This window comes from Odocoileus virginianus, chromosome 3 (genome assembly GCF_023699985.2).
Source record: "Odocoileus virginianus isolate 20LAN1187 ecotype Illinois chromosome 3, Ovbor_1.2, whole genome shotgun sequence".
Classification (NCBI taxonomy): domain Eukaryota; kingdom Metazoa; phylum Chordata; class Mammalia; order Artiodactyla; family Cervidae; genus Odocoileus; species Odocoileus virginianus.
Window position 1 is genome coordinate 27868391 of NC_069676.1, and position 16370 is coordinate 27884760.

General features: G+C 41.7%; 1 protein-coding gene across 1 annotated transcript in view; it reads right to left on the reverse strand.

The window, feature by feature from the left end:
* Window positions 1-1152: 1152 nt before the first annotated feature.
* Window positions 1153-16370, reverse strand: part of PRDM6 (PR/SET domain 6) — a 105930-nt gene continuing 90712 nt past the window's right edge. Inside the window, exons 7-8 of the mRNA XM_020877525.2 lie at window positions 9246-9422; window positions 1153-2140 (exon numbers count right to left, since the gene is read on the reverse strand). Of these exons, the coding sequence (XP_020733184.1) occupies window positions 2026-2140; window positions 9246-9422 (292 nt within the window). The 3' untranslated portion in view covers window positions 1153-2025. The remainder of the gene's footprint in view (window positions 2141-9245; window positions 9423-16370) is intronic.

Here is a 16370-nt window from a genome sequence, read left to right on the forward strand (position 1 = left end):
CTACATAATTCTTTCCACCCTTCCCAAGGGCACATGTTTTTGTCAAATGTTTCCATCACTTAGGACAAGAAACTATAAAAGTTCAACACATTCCAATCCAACAGAGAAAGCATTTTCTATCAGAAACAGCAACAGAGTTGCACAGATTACTTACTACTTTTATGACAAGAAGCCAACAAGAAATGGGGGGAAATGTGAATGACTTCAGATTGGACAGTGGAGGTCAGAATTAGCCAAACTCCTCCACGAAAGATTATTTTGAGATGTATATAAATAAGTTACAAACACAATCAGTGAGGCCCTGTTTCACTCCATTTTAAATGTGGCAGAATGGGTGCTAAGGGATGGGGAAAGTGAAATGAAAAGGGAAGGAAGATTTCTTAGAATAAAATACATGATGACAGATTAAACCAAACCACAGATATCCTTGCCTTTCAGTGACCAGTTCAGTTATGGGTCTTGTATTTTTGTTACAGGAAGACAATGGGAAGGCTAAAAAGACAAGGAATTCCTTAAAAGGGTGTGTCCTGCTATCACATGACCAAGAAACCTACAAAGGCTGCTGCTGGTGTGTGCTCTAAGCTGTTCAGATTTACACTGGCCATCAAGGTAGACTCAGTCTCTCCAATGTCGCTGGGAGCTAAAGGCCTATAAGCAAGAGCTGTCGGTTCTTCCTGATGGTGGATCACTGCGTGGGATGGGACCCAATCTGATTGAGTACCATTGCTGAACTGCCCAAAGGCTAGCGGAAGTAACACTCACTCTCCTAGCACTCAATCAAAGGTCAGTGAAACTGTGCACATACTCCTTTCTCTCTCATTGGATCAATGCTGAAAGAAGAATATTATCAAGGGCCAGAGGGGATGAGAAGGTAACTCCTCTTGATAAAATTAGCTGTTCCCGGGCAGTCTGTTTTAACCACAACCCTCTGCATGGCTCCTCCTCTCAAGGTTTCCTTGTCTGAGCTATTTTCACCTATTTTTGCAGAAACACTCCCCCACACTCAGGAGGGCATCTAAGGCTTCCCCTTGGAGGTACGAGGAAGAAAGATGAAGATGCCTAGAATGGTCTTGACGGTGGGGCTTGGCATGACTTTTGCCACATATTCAATGCTTTCATAGACACAACAAAAAAATTACTGGAAGCTTAATATCGTATATTCAGCCTCTCACTGAAGTACTTTATTTTCGTGGTTTTTTTTTTTTTAACGCTAAAATGTTACTGAAAACATGAAAACAAAATTTTCTCAACTAGCTGCTTTGGAACAATATACTGTATTATGAAGCTCCATACATTTTAAATGTTTCTGAAATCCTGACAGGACACGGTTAAGTCCCCATTTTTCTTTTCCACTTGAATTTTAAATTTTAAACCATCTTCTTCCACCTTCAGGCTCTTCTGCATCAAGACCAGCTGCTGGATAGAAGGAGCCATGAGAAAAGTGCATGAGAAGTAAGTGTGGAAAACACAGACATGGGGTGCCTGTGGGGCTGCAGACGGCCCGGACTCAGCAAAGGCTGCAGCAACTGCATCCGTCGTCCCCGCTGGGCAGCCCGAGGCAGGGGCCAGGCCAAACTGCAACAGCAGGAAGAAGGGTTGTACAACAGGTCCCCTTGAATCATGCTACTAAAAAAGGTGCAATGAGAAACAAGTCCCTGTGCATTCTCAGTCACAACTGTGGGCAGAAGAGCCCATCCGATTCCTCCCTTTGGTATTAAATAACAGTTTTTTAAAAAAAGCTTTTTAGAAACAAAGCAAATACATGGTGGGCCTGGAAATGTAAGCCATCCCAGGTTGGCTGTCCACTGAAATGAGTCTCATCCCTAGTCATAAATAAATAATCTCTCTCCTGGTCTGACTTCCACGCCAGGATCAATATCTCTTAACATCTTACTTATTTTATTACTGCTTTTGGTTTTCTGGGACTGATTGAAAGTTGCTTCGAGGAAATCTTTGGTTTTGCTTAAGTGTCCGTGACATTTAATCATGACTTTCCTTGCAGTTTAATTCCAACCAGTCAATCAGTTAATCCACTTCGATTGATTCTGGGCTCTCGGTTATTGGCTTGCACTCATTGGGCATCCGCTGGTGTCGGCTCAGCTGGGTGGCCTGCGTGAAGCTCCTCTCACACCTCTCACACCTGGAGGAGGCAAGAGAGAAAATTGAGACCAGGGAGCGGGGCCCGTAGGGTGACGGGCTTCCTCTCATCCTGCCTAATCAGAACAGACACTCCAAAGTGGCTTCAGATTTTACCGGCTCAAGAGGTTTAATTGGTGGCTCCTTCCAAGGCCCGGACGCCTGTGATGGGACAAAGCCCAGCTGATGCAGAACAGAGGGATCTGTCAATAGGCAGGGGAGGTGATTTCTCCAGAGGGCCCTGCCCTGCTGCAGCTCTGATCGCTGTCAGTTCAAATAGATAAAGAACAAAAAGAGGTTTTTAGGAGTGAGCCATCAAAGCAGCAGCTTGTCTGCAGTTTCCTGCTCCGTAACCCCAAAGAGAAATGGACGACAAATAGAATTTCACCTGCTGCTAATTTGAAATCGGGAATTCTACTCCCCTCAGCACAGTGGCCAGAGAGCCATCAGCCCTGAATCTGGAAACTGGAGGAAGCAATGCATTAGTCTGTGGTGAGTGTGGGAGGTGGGTATGAGTGGCCGCTTTCATGCAAAAGCTAGAGTATTGCACCTCAACCAAAGTTAGGGTTAAAAAATGTTTGCAGAGGGATAGGGGACTCGGAAAAACTCAAAATCAATCAATGTTTGTGTGTTTCAAGTTTAGCTCTCTACCAGACACAGCAGAAAGAATGTACACGTGGGCCATACTTAAGAGTTGGTGTGTCCAATAAGGACAAAACTGGCATCATGTTTCAAGAATATCTCGTCTCCTTAACTTAAAAAATAAAATAGCTAATCTAGAGACCTTGGACCTAATCCATCTTCCATGCAACACATACCAACTACTTGATGGCTACACGATCTTCAAAACACACACACACACACACACACACAAATCCAATGGTGCCCTCTGGTTTTTCTATGGTGGTGGTTGTTCCTGGCTGGTTACCAATGACTGTGTGTATACACATGCGTGCACACACACACACTGCAGCAGCAAGCTCTGCACAGACAGTGGCTTCCCTGTCACTCGGGCTGCTTGTCTGGGCTACCTGGAGCACTGGTCAAGCACCCACTAGGGCATAGCAGCCACCTTAGTTCTCCCCCTACTGTCCTCTCCTCAAACCTTTGAAGGAAAAGGTATTGAAGAGAGCTGCAGACACGTGTCTTCTTTTAATTGAGGCAGTTCTGAGTCTCAGGTTCCTGCACTGGTGGGGCTGAGAGGAAGCCTCAGCAGAAAGTCCACACTGCCATCACACGTGCTGTGAGCCCCATTATCCAGTGGGAGGGTCTCTCATTTTCCTTTTGAGTAAAGTATGCAAAGTGCTTTGCTAGGAAGACAATCACCTATAAAAATAAAGCACCTCTATCCATATTAGGGAGTCCCACCTATTTTTTTAACGTCGGGAGACTTGAGCTTGACCATCACACTTGGATTTTTCAGGGCTCCTATGCCAGCTGGATGTGTCAGGATGAGGAAGTTTTGTTTCTTTGATTGTCTTTCAGGGAATATTCTTAGCAGCCTGGTCCACTGTTAAAAACTGCACTGTGATCTTGACAAATGTATAATGTCAGCTTTAATGTATCAGACCTATCAGCTCAATGAAAATAACTCAGAAGTATTGATCAGCTAATGATTTTCGGTGTATTCATTAACGTCCATGGGCAGCTTATCCCCTCTCCAGAGCTCCTGAAGTGCTGATGACATGCTAGTGAGCTGCTGATTGTTTATTAGAAAACTGATTAGTTACTGGATTGGTGTGTCAAAATATACTACCTTTCACTGCCTGATAAACTTTCAAATTATTATATTCCTTCTTTTTTAAAATTTTTAAACTTTGGAATCAATTTCAAAGAGAGCAGAAGAGTTTGAACAATTATAAGGAATGACCAGTCATGGAGGTTGTGCTTTTGTACCTCTGATCTTGTGTATCAGAATATAAACAGTTCAGAAGTGGGAAGTGTAGTGCTTCGTATATGGCAAGGATGTATGTCTATATATAAGCATCAGACAGTACGAAGGGGGTTGACACTTTTCTCATGTGTTTGCCTAAACGCCTCCCAGATATTTACACTCATGGAACCATTTGTTGTCATAGTCAGGAGATTTACTAAGTCTATAGGGCTCCTGAGATCATCACTGAAAAATCTTCTCTAGGGCCATCTGCTCACCAGGTGTGAGTGAAAAATGTGTGCAGATGTGTAGACAGTTACCTTAACTTAGATCCTTTACCTAGGAATTTCCCCTTCTGGAGAAAAATGGGCTACCAGAATTAATACCTATGTGTGTTGGTAATTATAAGAATACCATTTATATAATTAAGGAAGTAAAGGAAGCTTGATTGAAAACCATTTTTTAATAAAGGAAGAGCCTTGTTTTATGTTCATCATCTTTAATTTTAGAAACAAATCTCTTCACAAATCATTTTCATAGACAATAGAACTCATCAGAAGGACAGACTCAAAGTAAATACTTAGATTCTGGCAGGTCAGAGCTGGACTTCAGCTGGACTGGGATTGAACTAATCCTGAATTACAATCCCAGACAAGTGCCTGGGCATGGGAACCTCCAAGCCTGGATTTCATGCTACTTAGCAAAAAAAAAAAAAAAGAAGAAGAAGAAGAAAAGACATAGGTAATGATCCAGGAGCAAAACACCTGCTCGGGCGCAGGGTCCTCCTCATGGTGCTGATGTCACAGCCTTGAAGGAAACGTCGAAGGAACAATGAAGGGAAAGTTGTCCAAATATTTCCACAAAGAGCAAGTCCCCAGCTTTGTGCCAATGTGGGCATCTTATATAATTACACTTGAGTTCCTTTTAGATTTGAGATTGTTCTTTACTTAACATGATAGTTGACTGGCTTATAGGTTCAGAGGGAGCTTAACAATTGTCATCTGAAACTGACAGAAGTGTAAAATGATGTCAAGTTCTGTTACACAGAAAACATGCAGGAAGCTTTATTTCCGGTCCTCTATGGCCTGTTACCAAATACATCCTGAATTAAATCAGATTGCTTCATACTTATGATGCAATGCACATTTACTGCATATTATGCATATTTGCTGACGTGCTTTTTTGATTTGCTTTGATTTTGCCTAGATCTTGTTAAAATATAAAATGCTTTTTTGGAATATCCTTTGATTATTTTCTATACTAAATCAAATTGTCTTAAGGCAAAAACATAGTGATGAGCATTTCCCCTGCTTCTAACGCTGAGGAAAAAAAGAAATTCTATGAAAACTCCTGGTCTTCCCAGGCCCAGAAGCCAGGCATCAAGCAGCTCACATGGATTCCAGGCAGAGCAGCCTCCCTGAAATTTTGAGAGTGTATGTTTAGTAACCGAGAAGGAGAAGGAGATCTTATTGTAAAGAGTAAGTTTGAGACTGACAACTTCCTTCCTTCCTTCCTTCCCTCCTCTTTCTAACAAAGCGCTTGGCAATTGTTGTGAGATGAAATGAAATCTTATGTTCGTCACTTGTTCTCCACAAAGTCCAGTCTCACAGTACAAACTGAAAGTATATGATCCTTTGAAATGTGCTTTTCCTATGATCTCCTTCACCTTACACATTCGGAGTCCACAGCCCAGGTTAACTGTTGACAAGCTCAAGGTCTACCTTGAGCATGGGGGTAAGGGGGAAAGGGGAGTTTTTCAGTGGGATTTCAGCCCATCACACCATAAGACAGAGCCTAGAATGAAACTCTCTTCTCAGTACCAGATCTTCTCTGGACTGCTTGTACGGCACCAATCTTGATCTGCGTTGAAAAACCACTTTTCAGCGGAAGATTTCAGAACCTATAAAGGGCTTTCCCCTGCTGGGGCCTGGCCCCTGAGAATCCTGCAAAGGCCTCCCGGGCCCTGGGGTGGGTGGGACAGTTTGGGGACTGAGTCCTTTGGGGCATCTATTTGGAAGCTGCCCAAAGCGTACAGTTTAGGGTTGTGCTTCTTTACAAGATTCTTTTCCTTCTTTGCAAAACTGTTTAAGCCAATACCCATTAGTTGAAGTAGTAAAATTAACTGTTGTGGCAAAACCCATTTTATTGACTAATCTGCAACAAACTTTTTTTTGGATGTTTGTTTTATAGGCTTATAAAAGGATATCTTCAAAATATTTACAAATGTCCATGGGATGGATATCCATGAGCTATGGTTGGAAGATTCCCAAAATTCCCCTGGGATAGTTCAATCCTGAACAATCCGGTTGTATACACTGAAGGATTTAGCTTTCCATTTCCTAGAAGACGTTTATATCTTGCACTTACAAAGTAAGTGTTCACTCAGTTCTCCCCTGGCAACATATATTTGATAAATTTTTAAAAACCCCACAGCATGTGGCTATCTTAATACAAGAAGAAGCAGGAGGAACTAACCATGCACAAAGAATCTAATCCAACCAACTCTGGTGTTTCTTTGTTTTTCCAGATGAAATTAGGTTACGGTCCCTAAAAATACTTTGAGAAAGGAAAAACATACAAATACTAAAGTCCTTGAACTACTAATCTGATAAAATAAACTTGAACTATAAATCTGATAAAACAAAATAAAAAGAAAATAAGTTAAAATGTCACCTTTATCGGAAACATGACAAAAACAGGATGTTAGAGGAAAAAAATTGAGTGGAGTCAACGAGGTTACACTTAAGTAACACCTTAACATTAACAGAAATCTATTTTCCATTCTGACCCTGAAACCTCTTCAATTAATTACTAAAATCTATTTACACAGCAACAAGATAAAAATCAATCTGATGCCCGGCACTGTGTCTGCCTGGCTACCCTCTCTGTTATACGGGGCCAGGAGGATCATTGGCCCTCTTGCATCTCTGCTTTTGAAGAGCTCTCTTGCTCAAAGGCACAGGGAATGTGCCATTGTCATCTCCCTCATCCAGAGCAGTGGTGAAGCCAGAGATTGTGAACCCCCTGAGGACCTGGGGCAATGACAAAGCCCACTGTGCAGGACACAGACACCTGCCCTAGGGAACTCCAGGGCTGTGCTAACCCACTTGGTCCCCACAGTGGACTAGAAAGAAAGGGGCTGCTCGGGGCTATGGCAGCCCCAGAGGACACAGTCTGCCTGGTGTGGTGCAAGCCGGATTTTTAGACCTCATCCAGTCCCCTCACCAGATGTCCTTTGCAACAAACAAGCCCCACCCACAAACACAGACAAAAATGAAAACTTTCAATTATTAATTAATATCGTAAATTAAACCACAATGGAAATTAGTTAAGAATAATGAATAAAGGTTACTAATTCATGAGAAAATGGGTGAAGATGAGTGTTTATGAACCTCTCCCTCAGCTGCAGAACACTGAGGCATGCAGGATGCAGATCAGCAGGACTCTGCCTCGGCCAAGCCCCGTCTCCCGCTGAGCACCATGGCAACCGCATGCTCCACCCGGCAGATCCAGAGGGAAAAGCACGGGGACTGAGACTCTGCGGAGACTCCCTGGCTGAGACCAACAAGGGCATCTGCCTCCTACTGCCTGAATCATTTCCTTTCTTGCTCGATCTTATCCTATAGAAGCAAGGAGATCAAACCAGTCAATCCTAAAAGAAATCAACCCTGAATATTCATTGGAAGGACTGATGCTGAAGCCCCAATACTTTCACCATCTGATGCAAAGAGCTGACTCACTGGAAAAGACCCGGATGCTGGGAAAGCCTGAAGGCAAGAGGAGAAGGGGATGACCCAGGATGAGATGGTTGAATGGCATCACTGACTCAATGAACATGAGTTTGAGGAAACTCTGGGAGATAGTGAAAGACAGGGAAGCCTGGCTTTCTGCAGTCCACGGGGTCACAAAGAGTCAGACACAACTGAGTGACTCAACTGAACTGAACTGAATAGAACGTAAACAGACTGTACATCCAGGCTCTTTTCATGCTCCTTCTTAATCAAGTGAAGTCATCATGGCAAATGAGCAAAGAGAGATATAAGAGGGCTGAACAAAGAAGAGCCTATCACACAGACAGTAAAACCTGTTCTGAGATGACCAATTGGTCACACAAGCTGGTTCACACTCCCAAGCCTTTCTGTATCCCACATGGGCTTCCAGAAAGCCTTCTTCCCTTGTATGTCTGGAAAACTCCTACTCAGCATTCAAAACATATCTTAAACCTCATCTCTTCCAGACAGTACTGATTACTCCACTTCTGTGCTGCCTGAAACACTGTACACACATGCCTCACTGTTTTCCAATTCTGCACCTTCCACCCTATGTGGTAATACTTGCTTATTAACTGGGCTTCCCCCAAAACTATGAGGTCTTCAAAGATTAGGGAGCTGAGTCTCACTTACATTTTTATCTCTTATGCCTAGAAGTGTGCCTAGTACAAAAGAAGGTGCTCCATAAATATTTGCTGCATGAATGAACACATACATACATGAATGAATGAGTGAGAGAATGAAAAGGCCATCTTACAGGATTCAGATGTCCTCTGTTTTCATGATTGTGCTATATCTAGAAACGTTGTTTCTTGCTTAGGTGCCCTTGCCTTGGCCAAAGCCCTTGTCTACCTCTTTCCACATTCCTTGACTCCTCAAGAACTCAAACATGTCCTGTGTTTGGTTTTTGTTTTTCTTTCTTTCATTACCATGGTAAGTCTAAAATCCAAAAGGGCACGTTGAAAACCTACCAGTTGGCTGCTGTAATAGATTCAAACCTCCTTAATACATATAAAAGAGGAGGAAATCATTCATCAGAATTTTAAAGGGTTCAAATTTCCCAAGAGACAATTATTTAGCTGTTCTCAACTGTGGCCACCTTGCAGATGGCCACAGATGGCACTCTGCGAGGCTCTCAGTTCAAATTCCAGAGGCATAGACCCTGAGAAACTAGAAAGAATCTCTAAATTACTCATTCCTACTTCCTTATTTATGAGAAAACAGATCACAAAGAAGGTCTCACGTTCAAGGCTGCACAGCTCAAGCCAGGCCTCAGTGTAAAAATATTCTGAATTCATTTCCCCAGCATCAGCTACTACACAGCAGGTAATTCTGCAGTCTGGACGCTAACTTTGTACCCAGCCTTCTCCAGCAGCCAGCTGAGCTGGGCACTGCTGCCCACCTTGTCTGCCGGCTCTCAGGAAAGGCGAGGAGAAAGGAAGGAGGCAGCACGAGCCGCTACTTACTTGAAGGGCTTTTCTCCAGTGTGGGTTCGGATGTGGTTGTTGAGAGTGGTGGCCCCAGCAAAGGCACGACCACAGTAGCCGCATTTGAAAGGCCGGTCACTGGAGTGAGTGACCACGTGGTTCCTCAGTTCTGAAGGCTGGGAAAAGGACTGGGAGCAGTGGCCGCATTGGTAAGGTCTGAAACAAATGAAGACACTACCTGGTCATTATATTCTACATTAGTCAGTAGAAGTTAGCATCACGAGGCTAAGGCCAAAATGTTTTTGGAACATTCAGTTTTTGTAACAAAGCATAGAGCTGGGGCCACTGGGTTCTCATTACTATACTTGTTGCCATAGGAATAAAATTCACAAAGCTGATGAGACACATTCAATACCCCCACAAATATTCCTTTCCAATCTTAACTGCACTATTTCCACAACTTCTATTTCCTATTTTGATCCCCACCCCCAGGCAAATATGGGAGCTTTGAGAGTACAGACTTGATGAAGGAGAATGTTATAAGAGGAAATATGTAATTGTCTCTCGTAATTCTGTGGCACTTTAACTTTACAAAATGCGTTAAAATCAATTATCTGGTTTAATCTTTACAATAATCCTCAGGGAAAGCAGTTATTATTATCTCTGTCAGTTCAGAAAACGGAGGATAAACTGTCCTCAAAGGAAATAAGCTCTTGATGCCAAGGTCACTCAAGAATGATTGGACTTTATTCTAAGTCTCAGGTAAACAGGCAGGCAACTCAGCAAGCTGCGTGTGTGTTTTAAAAGATACTAGATGGTCCTGGGCTCTGTCTACAGCACATCCCCAACTTGTGGCTATCTGGTCGCGCACAGATCAACACGTTCACGCACTCAGATCTGCTTCTTTGAAAAAGACATCCTGACTTCCATTTACAATCTCCTGACCCCCAACCCTGACTCATATTTATCCACTGGGTCTTTTTCTGAAACTTCAGCTCCCCAGTTTAATCTGGTAGCAAGTGATGATTTATAGCAGCCCAGAAATGACAGGATATCACTATGTTTGCAGGAGGAAGACTAGGATGCAAAAGCAAATGGAAGGAAGTTGTGACAAATACCTGATAATTAGCAAGATTATCGGAGCATGTTCTTTTCAGTTCCTGAGAAGGAAATCAATTTTTGGTTTTCATAAAATAGATTAAAATTCTGTCTTCTCTACAGAAGTTCTTCTGCTTACTTAAGCAGAATCTGGTGAGTGATATAAAACCTGGGGAGTTTTCCCTATTTGAGGCTATTTCATATCATTCCTTGACAGGGCTCTAATTTGTTTATCAAAATTTTTGTTAAGAAAATTAATAATCCATCATGAGTGATATCAAGAGAGTTCAGGAAACCCTGGCTTGTGGCTCAAATGTTTCTGGCTGTGCTTAGAAAGCCAGTGACTAAAACAGACTTAATTGCTCTACCTTTAGCAAATGCATATGTTCCAAAGACTAGAAACCAAAATGTAGGGCCAGGAGACAACAGCGACCGAGTATGTACAACAATTCAATTAAGTGCAAAATAAAGTGTACCCTCTCATTTGTCAAGTGAAGTGCTTAATTGTGGCTACTTGCCTCACTGAACACAAATACTATTATTTTACCAGGCTTCAGCACACTGAGCACTGATTGTAGAATTTTTTAGCTTGATTAATAGTCCAGGATTGGTCAATAACTCAATACTATACAATTTTAATTACTTACATTTAGAAATCTATCTGCTTTCAAACAAGTTTCAAAGAAATATATAAGAGGCCTTGGTAAGGAGTTTATCAAACTTGACAAATTGCACATGCACTTTATTACAATGATAAAATAAAGCTTTGAAGTCATTAAAATTATATGTAGATGAGAATGTCCTTTTGCCAAATCTATTCTTTGTAGTAGCCATTAACCTTAAGGGGTCCTCCAGCAGTCACTCTCTCGGGGTGAATTTTTTTAATGTTACTGAAGATCATAAACAAAATAATGTGTTAATATATGCTATATCCACTGACAATTGATTTTTCTAATAGTGAAGGACCATTAACATTTATTAGCCTCTGGTTATCTATTTTTAATAGCTATCACAATAAAAAATAAGCCACTAAATAAAACCAATTAATCTTTTCTTTTTTTCTAATTCTGCCGTCAAAAGTTGGAGTGATTTATCTCCTGTAGTCAGAAGTCATTCCAGCCTTCTTACTCTAATAATCAAGGTGGCAAAGATTTACACACCAAAGAGAAGAAATGACCACAGAGGGGTTTATGCTGAATTCTTATATCAAGGTAACAACAATGAAAGGCAAACTGGATTCTAAAACATCACCTTGGCCAGTACTAGCCTGAGAGAGGTTTGCTAGGCATCCCATGACCTGTGGCACAGCCACTTTGCACAATTCAGCTGAATGAATGGAATGGCCTCAAATGAGGGAAATGGAGATGAGTCCTGCTTCAGCTTCTGAACCTAATCAGCTGTGGGACTTGACAAGTCGCCCAACTTCCCTGACTCTCCGTCTCCTCATCGCTCTGGTAAGCAGGATGGACTGAACTAGTTGCCCTCTCACATCCCATCCTGTTCTGCTCCTGCTTCTAGATTATCAACAAACATGTATCACCTAAGGATCTGGCCAAGACACAGCCTCACAGGAGACAGCATCAACCATGTGACCTCTACCCTCCACTATCTGTACCAGCCAGTGCCCTGTAGCCAGTCTTTCACAGTTTTGTCTCTAGTCCTGCTAATTAAAATATGGACTGTTTAAACTAACTTGGTAAACTGTTGAGACTTCCAAGCAACAAGAAAATCTAGAACTGAAATATAGGAACAAACTTTACTTTCAGTTCAGTTCAGTTCAGTTGCTCAGTCGTGTCTGACTCTTTGCGACCCCATGAATCGCAGCACGCCAGGCCTCCCTGTTCATCACCAACCCCCGGAGTTTACCCAAACTCATGTCCATCGAGTTGGTGATGCCATCCAGCCATCTCATCCTCTGTCGTCCCCTTTTCCTCCTGCCCCCAGTCCCTCTCAGCATCAGGGTCTTTTCCAATGAGTCAGCTCTTCGCATGAGGTGGCTAAAGTATTGGAGTTTCAGCTTCAGCATCGATCCTTCCAATGAACATCCAGGACTGATCTCCTTTAGGATAGACTGGTTGGATCTCCTTCAGTCCAAGGGACTCTCAAGAGTCTTCTCCAACACCACAGTTCAAAAGCATCAATTTTTCAGTGCTCAGCTTTCTTCACAGTCCAACTCTCACATCCATACATGACCACTGGAAAAACCATAACCTTGACCAGACGGACCTTTGTTGGCAAAGTAATGTCTCTGCTTTTTAATATGCTATCTAGATTGGTCATAACCTTCCTTCCAAGGAGTAAGCACCTTTTAATTTCATGGCTGCAATTACTTTAGTTGATCTCAAAAAACAAAGTGATATCCCTTTAATTCTGGTACCCTGAAGAGTAAGATTTTAAACCATATTGTCACATTCACCTTTGCAGATACTTATTTTATGTAGAATTTAGTACTAAAATGTGTACTCTATTTGCCATTATCATAACAGATCCTCTCTCTCAGCCTAGAAATATATGGAAAGTGAACCCTTAGGAAATACAGACAAGATCCTTCTTTCTCTGGATTTTCAGTATTTCCCAAGAATGAATAAAAGGAAATGATCAAAAAGTAAATTTAACAGTGATTGCATCCCAGTGTTGACCTAAGCACACAGGAATACATTTAAGACAGAATGAAATCTTCATGCCCAAGAGCAGGGCTTAGAAAAACATCATGGCTACTACAGAATCTCAGATGTCACAACTTGTTTCTAAACAACTGACCTCAGGATTTAAGATGCTATATGTATGTTTTATTAGCACACCCTGACTCCTCACCTCTCAGTTTACATCTAAACGGCTTTGAGGGCACAGAATCACTTGCCATTTCTCAGCTTTTTATTCTGATGACTAACATTCCCATTAACTTTTCAAGCAAGATTTGGTTAAAGGGGCAGTATAGGGATGGAAGAGTGGGAGATGCAAACTCTTGGGTATAAGATAGGCTTAAGGATGTATTGCACAAGGGGAATACACTCAATATTTTGTTGTAACTATAAATGGAAAGTAACCTTTAAAAATTGTACATTTTTTAAAAAGACTCATAGAATAGAGGGTGGGGTTTGAAAAGTTCTACAAATAATAAAAGAATTTTTTAAAAGGGAAAAAAATGAAATAAAATATCAACAGCAACAAAAACGTAAATCTTAATTTATTAAACTCTTGGATACTATCAATTTCAATTCCCAAATTCTGCGCCCCTTTGATGTGTCATAGCAGAAGCAGCACAGGAAGACTGGCATCATCATGTGTCATGTTCAGCTTCACTCTTCATAGGATCTCAGGTCACTGAGCAACTAAATGAGACTCTCCTTTCTAAAGCACTTTGATTCTCTCCAAGTTATCATACACATATATCATTTTATTATTCTCCAAACAAATGCAACGAGCATTCCTCACAAAGTGATAATATCCAGTAACCAGAAAAAAACTTTTGGCTGTTTGTTTTTTTTTAAACACTACTTGAGATACCTAGCAATGCTGTTCCATGATGGAAATGTTCTGTATCTACACTATTCAATAGTGGAACCACTAGACACACACAGCCACTGAACACTGGAAATGTGGCTAGGCTGACTAAGAAACTAAAATACTATTTTACTTAATTTGGATTAATTTAAATAACCTGTGTGACTTGTTCCAACACAGAAATATCAAGTTTCAAGAAAAACTAGGAGGTGCTCCGTCCTCAACAATGAAATATCTAAAAAAACAGACAAAAGCCTAGGTCGATTTAGTTAGCATATATCAATGCCGGTAAATTTCTAAGCAGAAAGAAAGCAGCAGGACAGTTTTGTGCCTCCCCTGGCATTCTCTGCAACTGGTGGCTCCTCTGCCAAAGAAGACTTGAGTAAAATGTGCAATTCATTTACTCTGCGTCTGTAATTGGTTTGGTGTACACATAGGAAAAGGATGAAACATTTAACAAAATTAAGTGTGGTTTGGTTTAAAATATTATTAATCCTTCCTTGATTTTTCTTTCATGGCATGAAAGCCTCCAGGACAAAAGTTGTTCAGTTCTGTCCTTGCTCCCCGTCAGTCAAGCCCATCCCCAGAGACTTCAAACAGGGCGCCATTTGGGCCACTGCAGGCTGTCCTGAGTGAGAAAAGAACTAAGCGCTACGTAAGGAGAAAAGGATTTCAGGAGACTGGCAGAAGTACAGAGCCTAGACACTCGGAGAATACGGGAAGCTAGAGAGAAGGTAACCTTCACACGTAGGGGAGGGGGAAACAATGGAACAAAAACACCAATGCATTCCAAAGCAACTATTATGGTGATGGATTATCGTCAGGCTCCTCCCATCAAACAGCTCTTTCTAGAGTTATCTTCCCCTCTGGTACTTCCACATCCAATTATATAAACAAGGACGCTCAAAACACAAACGTGAGTGGCTGACAGTGTGTCCAGGAGGCTAAAGGAAAGCTTTCCCCATGTGGCACAATCAAGAAGGAAAGGAAAATGATGAAAAATAAAGATAAGCACTGTAAAGACATTCTGCAGAGAATAAAATAGAACATATTCATCAGAAAATAACCCACTGTGATTGAAGGCTTTGCTTACTCCTTTCTGGAGACCCATGACCACCACCACTACCCCCAGTGGGACCTTTGATAGTTTCTGCAGCAATAAACAGAAGGGAAAGGGGATTTCTAATTCCTGGTTCAAGCACAAGTCTGTCAAGCTGCCCTGGCCTGGGTAATAAGCTTATGTGCCTGTGTGTACACTTAGTCACTCTGTCCTGTCTGACTCTTTGTGACCCCATGGACTGTAGCTCACCAGGCTCCTCTGTCCATGGGATTTCCCAAGCAAGAATACTGGAGTGGGTTGCTATTCCCTTCTCCAGGAGATCTTCCCGACCCAGGGATTGCATCGTGTGCACTGTTAGGCAGACTCTTTACTACTGCACCACCTGGAATAAACTTATGCTAAACCATAAATGTTTTTTGAAATCCCTAAATAATATCTAGGTTGATCTAGATTCCTACAGCTTCTTCCCTTTGAATTTACTCATGAAAGAAAAAGTCAGTAGCTTGAGAAAAGGGAAGAAGAGATTTGGGGGGAGGGGGCGTATGTTTAATATTAGGACTTCCCTGGTGGTTCAGATGGTAAAGCGTCTGTCTATAATGCAGGAGACCCGGGTTCAATCCCTGGGTCAGGAAGATCCCCTGGAGAAGGAAACGGCAACCCACTCCAGTACTCTTGCTGGAGAATCCCATGGATGGAGGAGCCTGGTGGGCTACAGTTCATGGGGTCGCAAAGAGTTGGACATGACATTAACACAATAAAATTAAGAAATAACAATCCTGTGGCTTCTGGACCCTATTATGGGTGTATCTTTATCTTTAGTGCTAATTGCTACTTTGCCAGGTCAAATGAATTTTCCTTCTGTGTTCAATGTAAATAACATGGTAGTGAAAATCAGTAAGGCTGCCAATCCGGGGTATCCTCAGATCTCTTTCCTTTTTATCAAGTCATAGACTTACTGATGGTCCCTCATATGAAAAAGCTCACAAATAAAGACACACACAGTCTCTCTGATGAAAGTTCAAATGTCTTGGGTTTCATGGCCAAATATTCAGTTTGTTGAGTGAAAAATCTTTTAGACCTAAGATTCAGGGGCCTGTTTCAAAATCTGGACATATTTGAAACTAAACTCTAGCTTGTTTACTTTCTTTGTCTTCTGTGTCTCCCTTTCTTGCCTCTAGTTCTAGCAAGATTTTCCTATCAAAATAAAAGCATTTGCATTTTTCAAATAGAAGGAAAATGGTTTCTGACTGGCAGGTTCTAAGTTTTTTCACTGTATAGGGCTGAATGGGCACAAACTGCCAAGGACTAGAAGTCAGTTAATTTATGGAGTCAATCACTAAAGAAAACACATATATTCAGCAGTTCAAAGTCTCCACGTGGACAATAAAAGACTCCAAATCTCACAACTATGCACAAATTGATGCTCCACTTTAGTTCTGTATATTTCTCCTCTTCAGAAATTCACTCATGTGGTTAAGAATAATGGAGAGAATGTCTTCTAC